Consider the following 15336-nt stretch of genomic DNA (forward strand, 5'->3'; position numbering starts at 1 on the left):
ACCATTGTTGCAGAGAGGCACCGCTGAGTGCCTCACCCTGCTGGGCTGCAGCTTCTCACTGCCACCTGCACCCTGTTCCAAGTTGCATACCCCCTGTTGGACCTAGATAGCATCATCATGGATGCGTGTGTGCTGAGTCGCTTCAGTCATGTCCGACTCTGTGCGACCCCATGGACTGTAGCCCGCCTGGCTCCTCTGTCTGTAGGATTCTCCAGGCAGGAATACTGGAGTGGGTTGCCATGCCCTCCTCCAGGGGATCTTCCCAACCCAGGGATCAAACCACCATCTTTAATGTCTCCTGCATTGGCAGGCGGGTTCTTTACCACCAGTGCCACCTAAAAGCCCATGGTGCCTTGCCATAGGTATTAATAATGAGATCCAGTTTCCCTCCCTGCTGCATTTGCCCTGAAATTTCATTGGCATGCTTCTCTTTCAGAGAGATCTCCACACCCAGAGCTTGATCTCTGCTTGATACATGTCTTTTTGTATCCCTTGTACTTGGCCCAGGGTCCAAAATGCCGTCAGCATGGTGGTTACATATTTGGGTTGCAGAATCAGTCAGACATGGTTTCTGATCCAAGTTCCAGCCAGCACTTAAGATCTGTGTGACCCTGACCAAGTCACGTTACTTCTGTGGTCCTCTGGTCTGGAAAAAAAAAAAAAAATCATAAAGGAACTGGGAAATTCCATGGTGAGTTGTAACCAATCCATCAATTTTAGTGCTATAAGTAATACTAATGAACTGAACTATATATTAATACAAAAGCATATTCACTTGAACCATTAGATGTATAAATATCTGTTAACACCCTGAGTGGCAGAGAGTTGGCCATTTTTGTCTAAGATTGAGGTTTCGGAAGATGTAAAAGCCACGTGTAGTTCCTCACGCTGAAGGATTTTATGAAAATCACTGTTGTTGTGTGATGTTCTGAAAACTATCATGGTAGTAGTAGACACTCAGGATGGAAGTCTATTCCCGAGGAATAGCCAGCCAAGAGCAACAGGCAAGCTTCCAGGCTGCTGCTGACTCAGACAAGCTGGTGAATCTAATGTCCTTAGGTGAATCTTTTCACCTATCTCTTGGTTAAACAGAACCCGCAGATGGTTGTCCTGCTTCCCAAATAAATGGAAACGAGGTGTAATGACTGAAGCAATATTCTGAATTCCACTTTATTTGCGATAGATAAAAATATGTGAGGCAGAATAATCTGCAAGGCAGATTTATGCCAAGGTGCCTCCAGAGTTCAGTTCAAGTTTAGGAAGTATTAATATGAGGCTTCATTTTCCTGGTATGACTATGAGTCCATTCCCTTTATCACTTGTTTGGGGAATAGTCTCGCTGTTTCCATAAATGAATTATGGCAACATTTTCTGAAATGATTAGCTTCTAATGGGGCTACGGACGGCTGTCGTTTTGCTCAACATCAGTCTTATTTAACTGGCTGGAATTTTAGGTACATGTGTCTGAAATAGGCAGTCGCTTCACATTTCTATGAGCAATCTTCCGTGGAAGTTATAGAGGTAGATTATCCTGTGTAATTGATCATTAGAGTGTTGCCTCTAAAATCCCAGAAATCTCATCTTTAAGCTAGAGGTGAACCAGCCAGAACCAATGTGTCTTAAGCATCTGCTTCGTAGGGCAAAATGATCGTCATCTCCGCTTTTCACTGGGCAGCTCATAATAGGAAGAAAAGCTGGCCGTGGAAGCTGCAACTCTGGGAGACGCAGGCTGGACTTCATGGTATTTGCCAGGACCCCACCCTCGGTCATTCCCAAGAGCCCAAGGATGGTGGTGAACTCTCACAAAATGATTACAGAATGGTGTTAAATTCTCCTGTGCTTGATGCTGTCCATGGGACCCTGATTTCAGGCTGCCTAGATAACGGGAATATGACAGACACCCCAACTTTAATGTAGACCAGAGATTACCTAGCGCTGCAGTTGATGCCTGATAGATAGTTGTTGCATGAGTACATGCGTGAATGACCCACCTGACATTGCTTGGTACCTTCAAGAATCATTGTTAAATAAATATACAACTGCTTTTCAGTTGTCCACCTAAGCAGCTAGAGTCCCCATCAACACCTGTAGTTTGGGATGAATAAACTAGACTTTTCTTTCTCCGGCCATACCACTTTAATTCATGCCATAGGTTTCCCCCAGGTCTGCAGACCTGTTGACCACTCATCGTATATTGATTTCAGCTGCTCTGAAAAGTGTCTGTCTCATTATGACCCAGTCCCAGCCCTAGGCCCTCTGTCGATGTGGTGCGTATATACAATGGGATATTATGCAACCATTAAAAGGAGTGAAATTGGGTCATTTGCAGAGGTGTGAATGGATCTAGAGTCTGTCATACAAAGTGAAGTAAGTCAAAAAGAGAAAAACAAGTATCATATATTAATGTGTAAATGTGGAATCTAGAAAAACTGTACAGATGAACCTATTTGCAGAGCAGAAATAGAGATGCAGATACAGAGAAAAGACTTGTGGACACAGTAGGGGAAAGAGCGGGTAAGATGAACCGAGAGAGCAGTATTGACATATATATACACAACCGTGTGTAAGATAGCTGGTGGGAAGCCGCTATATACCATGGGGAACTCAGCTCTGTGCTCTGTGATGACTCACGGGGTGGGATGGAGGAGGTTGGTGGTGGGACAGAGGGCCAAGAGGAATGGGATATATGTATACATATAACTGATTCACTTCATTGTACGACATTATAAAGCAACTACTCTTGCTGCTGTTCAGTCGCTAAGTCAAGTGTGACTCTTTGTGACCCCACGGACTGTAGCATGCCAGGCCTCCCTGTCCGCCATCTCCCAGAGTTTGTTCAAACTCAGGGCCATTGAGTCAGTGATACCATCCAACCATCTCATCCTCTGTTGCCCCATTCTCCTCTTGCCCTCAATTCTTCCCAGTGAGTCAGCTTTTTGCATCAGGCAGCCAAAATATTGGAGTTTCAGCATCAGTCCTTCCAATGAATACTCAGGGTTGATCTCCTTTAAGATTGACTGGTTTGATCTCCTTGCAGTCCACAGGACTCTCAAGAGTCTTCTTTAGCACCACAATTCAAAAACATCAATTCTTCGGTGCTCAGCCTTTTTATGGTCCAACTCTTACATCTGTTTACAGCTACTGGAAACTATCCACCAGTTAAAAAATAGTGCCTACGCTATGCAGCTGATATTATAAATTAGACCACTACACATTTATCCTCCAGATCTGTGATAAATAGTTACAGATGTTTTAAGGTAGCGCAACAGATAGAAAGATAGAGAAGCGCCTAAAAGTCAGGTCCTACCTCTGTTACTCTGATAAATCCTCAGAAGCAACCCCATCATACAACCCCAGATGAGTAGACAGACTTGGAGAAGGGGAGGGATCAGCCCAAAGGCATGCAGCTAGTAGTTGTCAGAGCTGGGATTCAAACCCAGGGCTGACCAGCTCCACACGTAACATTGCCCCCTGATATCTCAGAACTTCTCAGTATATGGACACCCATCTTGGAGGTAAAGAAAGTGTTCGTTGCTCAGTAGTGTCTGACTCTTTGCGATCCCATGGACTGTAGCCTGCCAGGCTCCTCTGTCCATGGGATTCTCTAGGCAAGAATGCTGGAGTGGGCTGCCATTTCATTCTCCAGGGGATCTTTCTGACCCAGGGATCAAACCCAAGTGTCCGGCATTGCAGGCAGTGTGTTTACCATCAGAACCACCATTTCTCTGGAGGTAAAGCTAGAAACGGTAATTATGTTGTTTCCTTGTTGAGTGTCTCTCAATGGCATCCTCTTAGGGATTAGCCATACTTCTGATCCTGGAACAGCTCTCATGGCTCCAGGAGCCCAGGTTCAGATCCTTGTTTGTGGGACTGGGAGCCTGGTTCAGGCTACTGGCCCCTTTGACCTCAGAGGCTAGCACAGACTTTCCAGACAGCAGCCCGGGGATTATATCCTCAGGGACGGAGTCACTGGGATGGTTCCTCACATCGGCAATAGCAGTTTACAAAAACCATCTTTCCTTTTCATCTTTTGAGTAGCAGTAATGGTGTATTTTTCTTCCTTTTTATTATTTTTAAAATTACCCAAGTTATACACATTCGTTTTAAAGATTCTTTTAAGTATGTAGAGTCTTTTTTTTCCCTGTTGGTTATAAAGACTATTGGTGTAATAATTGGCAAATTTGAATAAGATCTATAAATATATGTGTTTAGTTGTATCAGTGTTATTTTTCTATTTTTGATAACTGCACTATGGTTCTGAAAAAGAATGCCCTTGTTTTTAGGAGAAACACATGGAGATATTTAGAGGAGTAACCTGTTTACCACTTAACTCTGAATGTTTCAGTAAAAAAAAAACATTTATATATAGAGAAGGCACAAGTGTGTATAATATTTTTGGAGTCTGGGTGAAGGAGATGAAGGATCTTTGTACCAATTTTTGAAAATTTTCTGTAAATCAGAAATTATTTCAAGATGAAAAATTTGGACTTCCCCAATGGCTCAGTGGTAAAAGAATAAGCCTGCAATGCAGAAGACACTCAGAAGACCTGGGTTTGATCCCTGGGTTGGTAAGATCCCCTGGAGAAGGAAATGGCACCCCATTCCAGTATTCTTGCCTGGAAAATCCCATGGACAGAGGGGACTGGTGGGCTACGCTCCTTGGGGTCGCAAAGAGTCAGACACAAGTAAGCGACTAAACAGCAACAACAACAACAAAAAACATGTATATTTTTATATATATGGGGAAATATATATATAAACTAAGATCATGGCATCTGGTCCCATCACTTCATGGCAAATAGATTAAGAAACAATGGAAACAGTGACAGACTTTATTTTGGGGGGCTCCGGAATCACTGCAGATGGTGACTGCAGCCATGAAATTAAAAGACACTTGCTCCTTGGAAGAAAAGTTATGACCAACCTAGAAAGTGAAAGTTGCTCAGTCGTTTCCGACTCTTTGCGACCCCATGGACTCATCCATGTAATTCTCCAGGCCAGAATACTGGAATGGGTAGCCTTTGCCTTCTCCAGGGAATCTTCCCAACCCAGGTCTCCCGCACTGCAGGCGGATTCTTTACCAGCTGAGCCACAAGCGAAGCCCAAGAATACTGGAGTGGGTAGCCTATCCCTTTTCCAGGGGATCTTCCTGACCCAGGAATTGAACCAGGGTCTCCCATGTTGCAGGCAGATTCTTTACGAACTGAGCTATCCAACTTAGACAGCATATTAAAAAACAGAGACATTACTTTGCCAACGAAGGTCTGTTTAGTCAAAGCTATGGTTTTTCCAGTAGTCATGTACAAATGTGAGAGTTCGGACTATAAAGAAAGCTGAGCACTGAAGAATTGATGCTTTTGAACTGTGGTGTTGGAGAAGACTCTTAAGAGTCCCTTGGACTGCAAGGAGATCCAACCAGTCCATCCTGAAGGAAATCAGTCCTGAATATTCATTGGAAGAACTGATGCTGAAGCTGAAACTCCAATACTTTGGCCACCTGATGTGAAGAACTGATTCATTGGAAAAGACCTTGATGCTGGGAAAGAGTAAAGGCAGAAGGAGAAGGGGATGACAGAGGGTGAGTTGGTTGGATGGCATCACCAACTCAATCAACATGAGTTTGAGTAAGCTCTGGGAGTTGGTGATGGACAGGGAAGCCTGGCATGCTGCAGTCCATGGGGTCACAAAGAGTCAGACACGACTGAGCGACTGAACTGAACTGTTGGGGAAAAAGTGAAAACTCCTGTTTGCAAAAGCATACTTCAGTTTCACATCTGGGAAACTTACTTTGAAAGCAGTCACTAGTTTGTTAAAAGGGATGTAACCTTCACTTTCTCATAAGCCCTTCCCCTGCAAACATCACACACGCATATTCATAGCACAAAACAGGAGACCACCCTCCTGGCTCACTCTAGACCACAGCAGGCTAGGGTGGAAGGCACCTTAAGATATTTTTTGGGTCATACCACTCCTATGTAGACAAGAACAATGAGACCTGAGAGCTCACGTGCCTAAAACTAGCCACCTTCTTAATAGCAAGGATGGGAGGTCAACAGAATAGTTCCTTTACACCCCTGTTCCTTCACAAATGGTTCAGAGTCATAAAGCATCAGAATGAGGGCTCTCAACTTTGGGTTGTTAATCTAAGAACTTACCCACCAGACTCTAGCTGCCCTAGCTCATTGTTTTATAAGATTTTATATAGAAGATAAAAGCTGACTCATGATTTTTCAGAAGGATTCATAAGGAAGTTTTGTTTAGATACTTCTGTTATCTCCCCTTGGAGCTTTCAAAAGAGAATTTTATTTAAAAAAAAATCAGTTTCCATGCAACCTTTCAAAGTAAATCTTCTTTAAAGCTCTCATTTTACTCAGTATTCATAGGGATTAAGTTAAAATACCCCATCAGATGGGCAGATAAAACTTGATTCAATTCAACAGGCATTTATAGATTACCCATGAGTTGCCAGGTGCAAGCCGCTGAGAACCCAGAGATCAATTTGCAGCTCTGCCTGACCTCAGAGAGCACGGTGTCTAATAAGGGAGAGTTAGGAAGGCAAACCTAGACAGCGTATTAAAAAGCAGAGACATCACTTTGCCGACAAAGGTCCATCTCGTCAGAGCTATGGTTTTTCCAGTAGTCATGTACAGATGTGAGAGTTGGACCATAGAAAAGATTTAGCACTGAAGAATCGTGATTTAGAATTGTGGTGCTAAGAGGACTCTTGAGAGATCTGTGGACAGCAAAGAGATCAAACCAGTCCACCCTAAAGGAAATCAACCCTGGATATTCATTGGAAGGACTGATGCTGAAGTTGAAGCTGCAATACTTTGGTCACCTGATGCAAAGAGCCAACTCACTGGAAAAGACCCTGATGCTGGGAAAGATTGAGGGCAGGAGGAGAAGGGGGTGACGAAGGATGAGATGATTGGATAGCATCACCGACTCAATGGACATGAGTTTGAGCAAGGTAGTACTCAAGATAGCTCCAGGAGATAGTGAAGGACAGGGAAGCCTAGCATGCTGCAGTCCTTGGGGTCACAAAGAGTCGGACACAACTTCGAGACTGAATGACAACTAGGAAGGCAAAGAAAATCAACATAGTAGCTAATAACAGTGCTGCCTTAGAGTGAAGTGTAAATGCTAGGGAGACAGAGAAAGAACCTGTTTATCTGGTGGGAGGCAGGGTGTAAAGGACAAAAGAACTTCAGTGTGAAGGTAAAGCTGACAGGATCGTTATTTCAGTGTTAAGAAAGCAGGTTTTTCAATAAAATAATCTAATCAGAAAGATAAACACACCAGGTCCTAGAAGGTCCCACCAAGTCAGTAGTGGAAACAGAGCCTGACTCCCAATTTTAAACTTCTTCCCATAGTTCTCTTAAGAGAGAGTTAGACTCTCCCTTCTCTCTTGATGGATAGATGAATAGGTAGGTAGATAGATAACGTGCAAAATGTATAAATATATAGATACATATCACATATCTACACGTTTCCTTTTGGAAATTCTTTACTCTGAAAAGAAAGACAGATGCTTTCCCTTATGTTCCTTTATAGTTTTTCATTCTTTTATTTAATTAATGTTACTAGCATTTATTTTATTTTTAGTCTGCTCAGCACCTTCTTTGTGTACTTTCATTTGTTGCTCTCACCCTATGAGATAGTTACTATTATCATTCCCATCTTAACAAAAAGACAGTGAAGGCCCAGAGAGGTTAAGCAGATTGGTGGAGGTCACACAGCAAGCCAGAACCAGAGCCAGGATTTGAACCCAGTTCTGTCTGACTGCAAAACCTTTAACACCCAGGTGCACTGCCTCCTTTAGTGGATAGGTCATGAGGAAGGAGCATCTAGAACCACGGGGGAAATGTGCCTTCTGAGAAAGCAACCTGTCCCCACTGGTGGGAGCAGCTGTTACTGACATTGGTGTCCTGAAGTCAGGGTCTCGTGTAAGAAGGGGGACCCCACTGCTTTCAGTCCTGAACCAAACCCCTGAGACTCCTCGCAGGAATTTCTCCCTCATAGCCCCTCTTTGGAAACCAGCTCCCTTTGCCATCTCTCGCATCCTCACTTGGTTTGATATTATCAAAATCCGTTTAAGTTTCAACAGCATATTAGCAGGCTCGTGGGTGCCTATTTCCTGCTTCTTTTTCATATCCTGTCATTAACCCAGCAACCCCTGAAAGCCCAACAGACATGAGGGAAAGTTCATTTTATTAAGTGTAAAGATGAATAATTTCTTTAAAATTCTTTCATTTTTAATGTGTTTTTTTAACTTGTTGCCAAACTATGAATGATTGCTGGACTTACATGTGGTCTTTATAAGAGGTTGGTAAGCTGTTCTTTCCCAGAGATTTTTTTTTCCCCTGCATTACTTCCTTACTGCATCCTTTTTATTGTGTCCCTTCTTCCAAAAGGTCTTAATTAGGTGGAAGGGAAGCCCATCAAAAGCAGCATTTTTAAGTACAAATCTATTTCTAATTTATAATCTTCAGAGCTTTTGATGCAGTGGTGATAAAAAGTGATTCCCCCTGGGTATGTCATTATGTCAGCAAAATAATTGAGTCTTGGTGGTGGTGGTAGTTCAGTTGCTAAATCATGTCCAACTCTTGTCACCCCATGGACAGAGGAGCCTGACAGGCTACAGTTCATGAGGTTTTCCAGGCAAGAATACTGGAGTGAGTTGCCATTTCCTTCTCCACTGTTGAGTCTTAGATAATTTTTATTTAGTGTTTATTTTGTGCCAAAAAGTACTCCAAGAGCATAGATTAAGTCATTAAATTCCTTTAACAACCCTATGAAATAAATAGTAATAATGTCCCAGTTATGCAGGTGAGGGAGCTGAGGCCCAGAGAAGGATACCCATAGCAAGTGTCAAGCTGGGATTTGAACCAAGGCGGTCTCAGTCCAGAGTCTCTGCTCTTACATGTGACGCAGGGTTCCTCCAACTCCACAGTCTGTTAGGACACATGAAAATGTTTGGGGAACACGTCCTCAAGTCCCCATCTAAAGAGCTGAACCACAGGACTCACTAGTTTCTTTTCTTCCTAACCGTGTTTTGTGATGGAAGCTTCCCAACTTCCTGTGGAAGCCCACTCCCTATTCTAGAGGTCAAGCGTGTCCTCTTAAGGTCCAAACCGGGGTGTCTCCTACTTTATTTGAAGCCCCTGCTTACTTTGTATTTGCTCCACTATTGAGCTATTATAAAGGGGAAAAAAATAACTTCACACCCTCAAGTCACTCTGCGGTTTTTCTTTTATAATTTAGATATAGAAAACCTTCAGGATCCAAGAGTGTCACCTCTCCATTTTCCAGATGGAGAAGCTGTCATTTATGAGTCATTTACGAGTCTTGTCTTGACTGCAGTGACCAGATAGTAACAGAGCCGGGGTGGTTAAGTCACTAACCCTTCAGGCCAGTCTTCTGCAACTGCATAATCCCTCCTGACCATCCAAACCTTTTGCAGTGGATTGCAGCCAAGTACAGATGAATATATTCAGAGGAGTCCATCCATCACAGAATGCAGGAGGGAGCCTGCTTCCCCTGCTTTGCCTTTCAGGCTGAAGTTTTCAGATCCACAAGGCCACCAAAGTGATCAATCGAAAAATGAAAAGACTCTCAAAACCCAAAATGTCTTCAATTCTTTCTGTATTTGATTTCAGCTGGTTTAGAAGATCTTAAGAAGCTAGGAGATTGTGGTTTTATGTTTCAAGTTTAGAATCCATTTGAAGGAATCACAAATGGCCTATATGAAACCAGCTTCCAACAAGGTTTTATTCCCATTTTAGAGAGGAGATTAATGAGGCTCTGGGAAATCAATTAACTTGCTCTTCTTGGGCAACTACTAGTAACTCCCAGCTTTTTCTTAATTATATATTTGTAAAGCAAACCACCCTCTGAAGTGCAAGTGACCCTGGCTGGTTTGTTGTTATTAAGAATTCCTCTTTTAAAGGTGGATTTTCTGAAACTCCTATTACTAAAGTTCTGAAGGATGCAGAGTATGTGCAACCAATGGTTTCTATGTAAGTGATTTCAAATAATGCAACAGAAATGCACCAGTGTCACCATGCAAGGGGTGTGGTTTCCACTTGATTCTTAAGCCCCTCCCTTGAGCAGGGAAGAAGAAGTGAAGAGGTGAAGTCACTCAGTCGTGTCCGACTCTTTGTGACACCATGGACTATAGCCTACCAGGCTCCTCCGTCTGTGGAATTTTCCAGGCGAGCATACTGGAGTGGGTTGCATTTCCTTCTCCAGGGGATCTTCCCAACCCAGGGATCGAACCCAGGTCTCCCACATTGCAGGCAGACACTTTACCATCTGAGCCACCAGGGAAGCTGCTAGCAGCAGTATTGGGTCAGCCTGAGGGCAAGCCAGCATTTTCTGTTCAGTTATTTTATTTACTTTGGACTGATTTTTATTCACTGATGTCTCTTTTTTTTCTTTTTTAATTTATGAGAATGTCAGAGTATATTGGACTTGTTTGTGGCTGGAAAGAATAATTAAAGGCTGCACGAATTACATTTCATGCCAAATTAACATCACTCTCCCCTCTCCTGCTGGTGATTTAACATCCCAGTCACATTTGGGGTGCTGGAAGCTTTACATGGACTTGTCAGGCTGTAACTCTTATGATAGTTGATCAGTAAAGAGCAGTCACAGAAGTTCAGGAAGCATTGTGCCAATATTTCAGATGCCCTGGGGTATGCGTTTCTGTGTTTCTTATTTAAAACCGAAATGGTTTGTTTTGTTTTTCATCTGCCCTGTTCTTTGTTGTTGTGCGCAGGCTTTCTGTTGTCATCTTGAGCAGGGGCTACTCTCTAGTTGTGGTGCTCGGGTTTTGCGTTGCGGTGGCTTCTCTTGTTGCAGAAAACAGGTTCAGGGAACACGGGCTTCAGTAGTTGCAGCACGTGAGCTCAGCAGTTGTGGCTCACAGGCTCAGTAAGTGGGGTCCTCCTGGACCAGGCATCAAATCCGTGTCCCTTGCATTGCCAGGCAGATGCTTAACCACCAGATGACCAGGGGAGTCCCTCAAATCTCAATGTTTTCAGCTGTGACCTGAAGAGAAATTTGCCATGAATTTCATCTTTGCATATATTTTTTTAGATCCTAACATGTAATCAGTCGGAAATGCAGAGCCAAATAATGGGTACACATGTCACCAACTTGATGTCAATTCCTATTTTCCAGTGCCCTGGTCCTTGAAGAACAGCAGCATAGACAGTGGCGAAGCAGAAGTTGGTCGGCGGGTGACCCAAGAAGTCCCACCAGGCGTGTTTTGGAGATCGCAGATTCACATCAGTCAACCTCAGTTCTTAAAGTTCAACATCTCCCTCGGGAAGGATGCTCTCTTTGGTGTTTACATAAGAAGAGGACTTCCACCGTCTCATGCCCAGGTAGGACCATGCTTGATATAGCCACGAGTTTAAAAAATACCACTGCGCACCCACTGAGGCGGCTATAATGAAGGGACGGACAATAATAAGTGTTGGTGGAGATGTGGAAAAATTGGAACCCTCATACATGGTTTGTCGGAATGTAAAATGGAGAGCCACTGGGGAAGGAATTCAATAGTTCTTCAAAAAGTTAAACAAAGAATTACAGTATGACCCAGCAATTCCATTACTAGATATACTCCTACAGAGAACTGAAAACTCTATCACTTAAAAACATACATAAATGTCCATAGCAGCATTTATTCATAATAGCTCATAAGCGGAAACAAAACAAATGTCTATCAATTGGTGAATGGAGAAACAAAATGTAGTCTTTCCACACCATGGGATATGATTAAAACATAAAAGGGGATGAAATTTTTTTTAAAATAAGAATGAAATATTGTTACATGGATGAATCTTGAAATGTTTTATTACATGAAAGAAGCCAGATGCAAAAGGTTATATAGCATATTTGTTGTTCAGTTGTTCAGTCATGTCTGACTCTTTGCTACCCCATGGACTGTAGCACTTCAGGCTTCCCTGTCCTCTGCTATCTCCCAGAGTCTGCCCAAACTCATGTCCATTGAGTCAGTGATACCATCCAACCATCTCATTCTCTGTCATCCCCTTTTCCTCCTGCCCTCAATCGTACCCAGCATCAGGGTCTTTTCCAATGATCCAGCTCTTTGCATCAGGTGGGCAAAGTATTGGAGCTTCAGCATCAGTCCTTCCAATGAGTATTCAGGGTTGATTTCCTTTAGGATTGACGGGCTTGATCTCCTGGCAGTCAAAGGGACTCTCAAGAGTATTCTTTAGCACTACAGTTCAAAAGCATCAATTTTTTTGTGCTCAGCCTTCTTTATGGTCCAACTGTCACATCCGTACATGAATACTGGAAAAACCATACCTTTGACTAGATGGACTTTTGCAGGCAAAGTGATGTGTCTCTGTTTTTTAATATGCTGTCTAGGTTTGTCATAGCTTCTCTTCCAAGGAGCAACTGTCTTTTAATTTCATGGCTGCAGTCACCATCTGCAGTGATTTTGGAGCCCAAGAAAATAAAGTCTGCCACTGTTTCCACTGTTTCCGTATCTATTTGCCATGAAGTGATGGGACCGGATGCCATGATCTTAGTTTTCTGAATATTGAGTTTTAAGCCAGTGTTTTCACCCTTCTCTTTCACCTTCATCAAGAGGCTCTTTAGTTCCTCTTCACTTTCTGCCATTAGGGTGGTATCATCTCCATATCTGAGGTTATTGATATTTCTCCCAGCAATCTTGATTCCAGCTTCTGCTTCATCCAGCCCAGTCCATATGATGTACTCTGCATAGAAGTTAAATAATCAGGGTGACAATATACAGCCTTGATGTCCTCCTTTCATAGTTTTGAACCAGTCTGTTGTTCCATGTCTGGTTCTACCTGTTACTTCTTGACCTGCACACAGGTTTCTTAGGAGGCAAGTAAGGTGGTCTGTTATTGCCACCTCTTTAAGAATTTTCTACAGTTTGTTGTGATCCACACAGTCAAAGTCTTCATTGACTAGTCAATGAAGCAGAAGTAGATGTTTTTCTGGAATTCTCTTTTTCTATGATCCAACGGATGTTGGCAATTTGATCTCTGGTTCTTCTGCCTCTTCTAAATCCTGCTTGTACATCTGAAAGTTCTTGGTTTACATACTGTTGAAGCTTAGCTTGAAGGATTTTGAGCCCTATCTTGATAGCATGTGAAATGAACACAATTGTGCGGTTTTTAAATATTCTTTGGCACTGTCCTTTGAGATTGAAATGAAAACTAACCTTTTCTAGTCCTCTGGCCTCTGCTGAGTTTTCCAAACTTGCTCAATAGAGTACGACAGTTTCACAGCTTCATCTTTTAGGATTTGAAATAGCTCAGCTGAAATTCCATTACCTCCACTAGCTTTGTTCATAGTGATGCTTCCCAAAGCCCACTAGACTTCACACTCTAGGTGAGTGACCACAGCATTGTGGTTATCTGGATCATTAAGAGCTTTTTTGTACAGTTCTGTGTATTCTTGCTACCTCTTCTTAATATCTTCTGCTGTTAGGTTGATACATTTCTGTCCTTTATTGTGGCCCTCTTTGCATGAAATATTCCCTTGGTATCTCTAATTTTCTTAAAGATATCTCTAATCTTTCTCATTCTATTATTTTCCTTATTTCTTTGCACTGTTCACATAACAAGTCTTTCTCATCACTTCTTGCTGTTCTTGGAACTCTGCATTTAAATGGATATATCTTTCCTTTTCTCTTTCACTTCTCTTCTTTTCTCAGTTATTTGTAAAGCCTCCCCAGACAACAGTTTTGCTTTGTTGCATTTCTCTTACTTGGGGATGGTTTTGGTCACCGCCTTATGACTCTATTTATATTGTATGGAATAGGAAAATCCATAGAGACGAAAGGAGAAGGAAATGACAACCCACTCTAGTACTCTTGCCTGGAAAATCCCATGGACGGAGGAACCTGGTAGGCACAGTCCATGGGGTCGTGACAAAAAAGGAGATAAGTGATTGCCAAGGGTGAGGGAGGAGGGAATTGGGACTGACTGCTAATAGCTATGGGCTGTCTTTTCTGGGTGATGTAAGTGCTCTGAAATTAGATAGCAGTGATGGTTGTACAACACAGTGAATATACTAAAAACTACCAAATTGTAAATGGTGAAATTTATGTTATGAGAACTATTTCTCAAAAAAAAAAAAAAAAATCGGTTACTTCCCTACCATGATGTAGTTAGCTTATCCCGACTAGACCTTTGCTAATCGTTGGGTACTTTTTGTTCAGGGATTTGGGTTATTTGTTAAAGCATCCCTAGGAGACAGCCCACTGTGTTTGACAGGAGTGATGTAACTTTAACCAAAATTCAGCAAACACTTTTCTGTGGCTTCCCTGTTCTTCCTCGTACTGAGTTCCTTGGGAAGTGCTTGACACTGCAAAAGTGAGATTATTCCCAGCATTGGAAGTGAAGAGGTTGAATTATATTATGGATTTCATTATTTTTCTTTTCATCCCTCCTGGCAGAGATTTTCTTAAGCATCCCACTTGGGATACATTAACCCTCATCTAGTTTGGTTTCCTTTACCAGTAAGAATTGTGTATCCTAAGGAAAACCAAGTAGTGTTTCCTGCCTCAATTTGCTTTCAAATCCAGCAAGTATATAAAGAAGTCCATTAGGAAAATATGCCAGTGGAGGGAAAAACACCCTTAACTACCCTTTATATCCAGTCAAAGCTAGCTTTTTAAAACATGTGTTGTGGAGGTATTCATCCAGAAAATTCAGTGGAAGAGTATAAAGCTTTAAACCCACTGGCAAATGCAAAGCAGGCCACCATTTCTGTGTCTTTAGCTCATAGCAGACATTGCTAATCGATGACTGTACCTTTTCCTCACTAAACTCGGTGCACAGATGCCTCCAAGAGAGCCCTCAAAGCAGCCACTACCAATTGACCAGTGTTGGCTCTCAAGATGAAATTTATTTGCAGTCCCATATTTACAGCCTGAAACAATCGATATAAGTGACTAAAAGGACTGTTTCTTTTCTGAGCACAGAGGGCTGTGTAGGTTTTTAACACCATATACAGCCCATGCTATAGGGACCAACATGTAAAGTGGTAATCAATAAGTCCTCCTCCATCCATTCATCCAGAAAAATATTTATTGGTCTAGGTGCTGATTATCCAGAGGTGAGTTAGCATAGCTATTAAGAGAAGGAAATGGCAACCCACTCCAGTGTTCTTGCCTAGAGAATCCTGTGGACGGAGGAGCCTGATGGGCTGCTATCCATAGGGTCGCACAGAGTCGGACACGACTGAAGCGACTTAGCATGCAACTTGCATGCAACTAACCAACACTCTTGATACAAAAATCACACCTGTCCTTCAGAGAGATTC

At 42.5% G+C, this 15336-nt stretch overlaps 1 protein-coding gene across 1 annotated transcript in view; it reads left to right on the forward strand.

Annotated features, from left to right (window-relative positions):
- The window catches only part of TENM2 (teneurin transmembrane protein 2), a 1359342-nt gene that overhangs the window by 1130314 nt on the left and 213692 nt on the right, over window positions 1-15336 (forward strand). Inside the window, exon 11 of the mRNA XM_065919048.1 lies at window positions 11185-11390. Coding sequence (XP_065775120.1) covers window positions 11185-11390 — 206 coding nt within the window. The remainder of the gene's footprint in view (window positions 1-11184; window positions 11391-15336) is intronic.

The sequence above is a fragment of the Muntiacus reevesi genome, chromosome 1 (genome assembly GCF_963930625.1).
Source record: "Muntiacus reevesi chromosome 1, mMunRee1.1, whole genome shotgun sequence".
Lineage (NCBI taxonomy): Eukaryota > Metazoa > Chordata > Mammalia > Artiodactyla > Cervidae > Muntiacus > Muntiacus reevesi.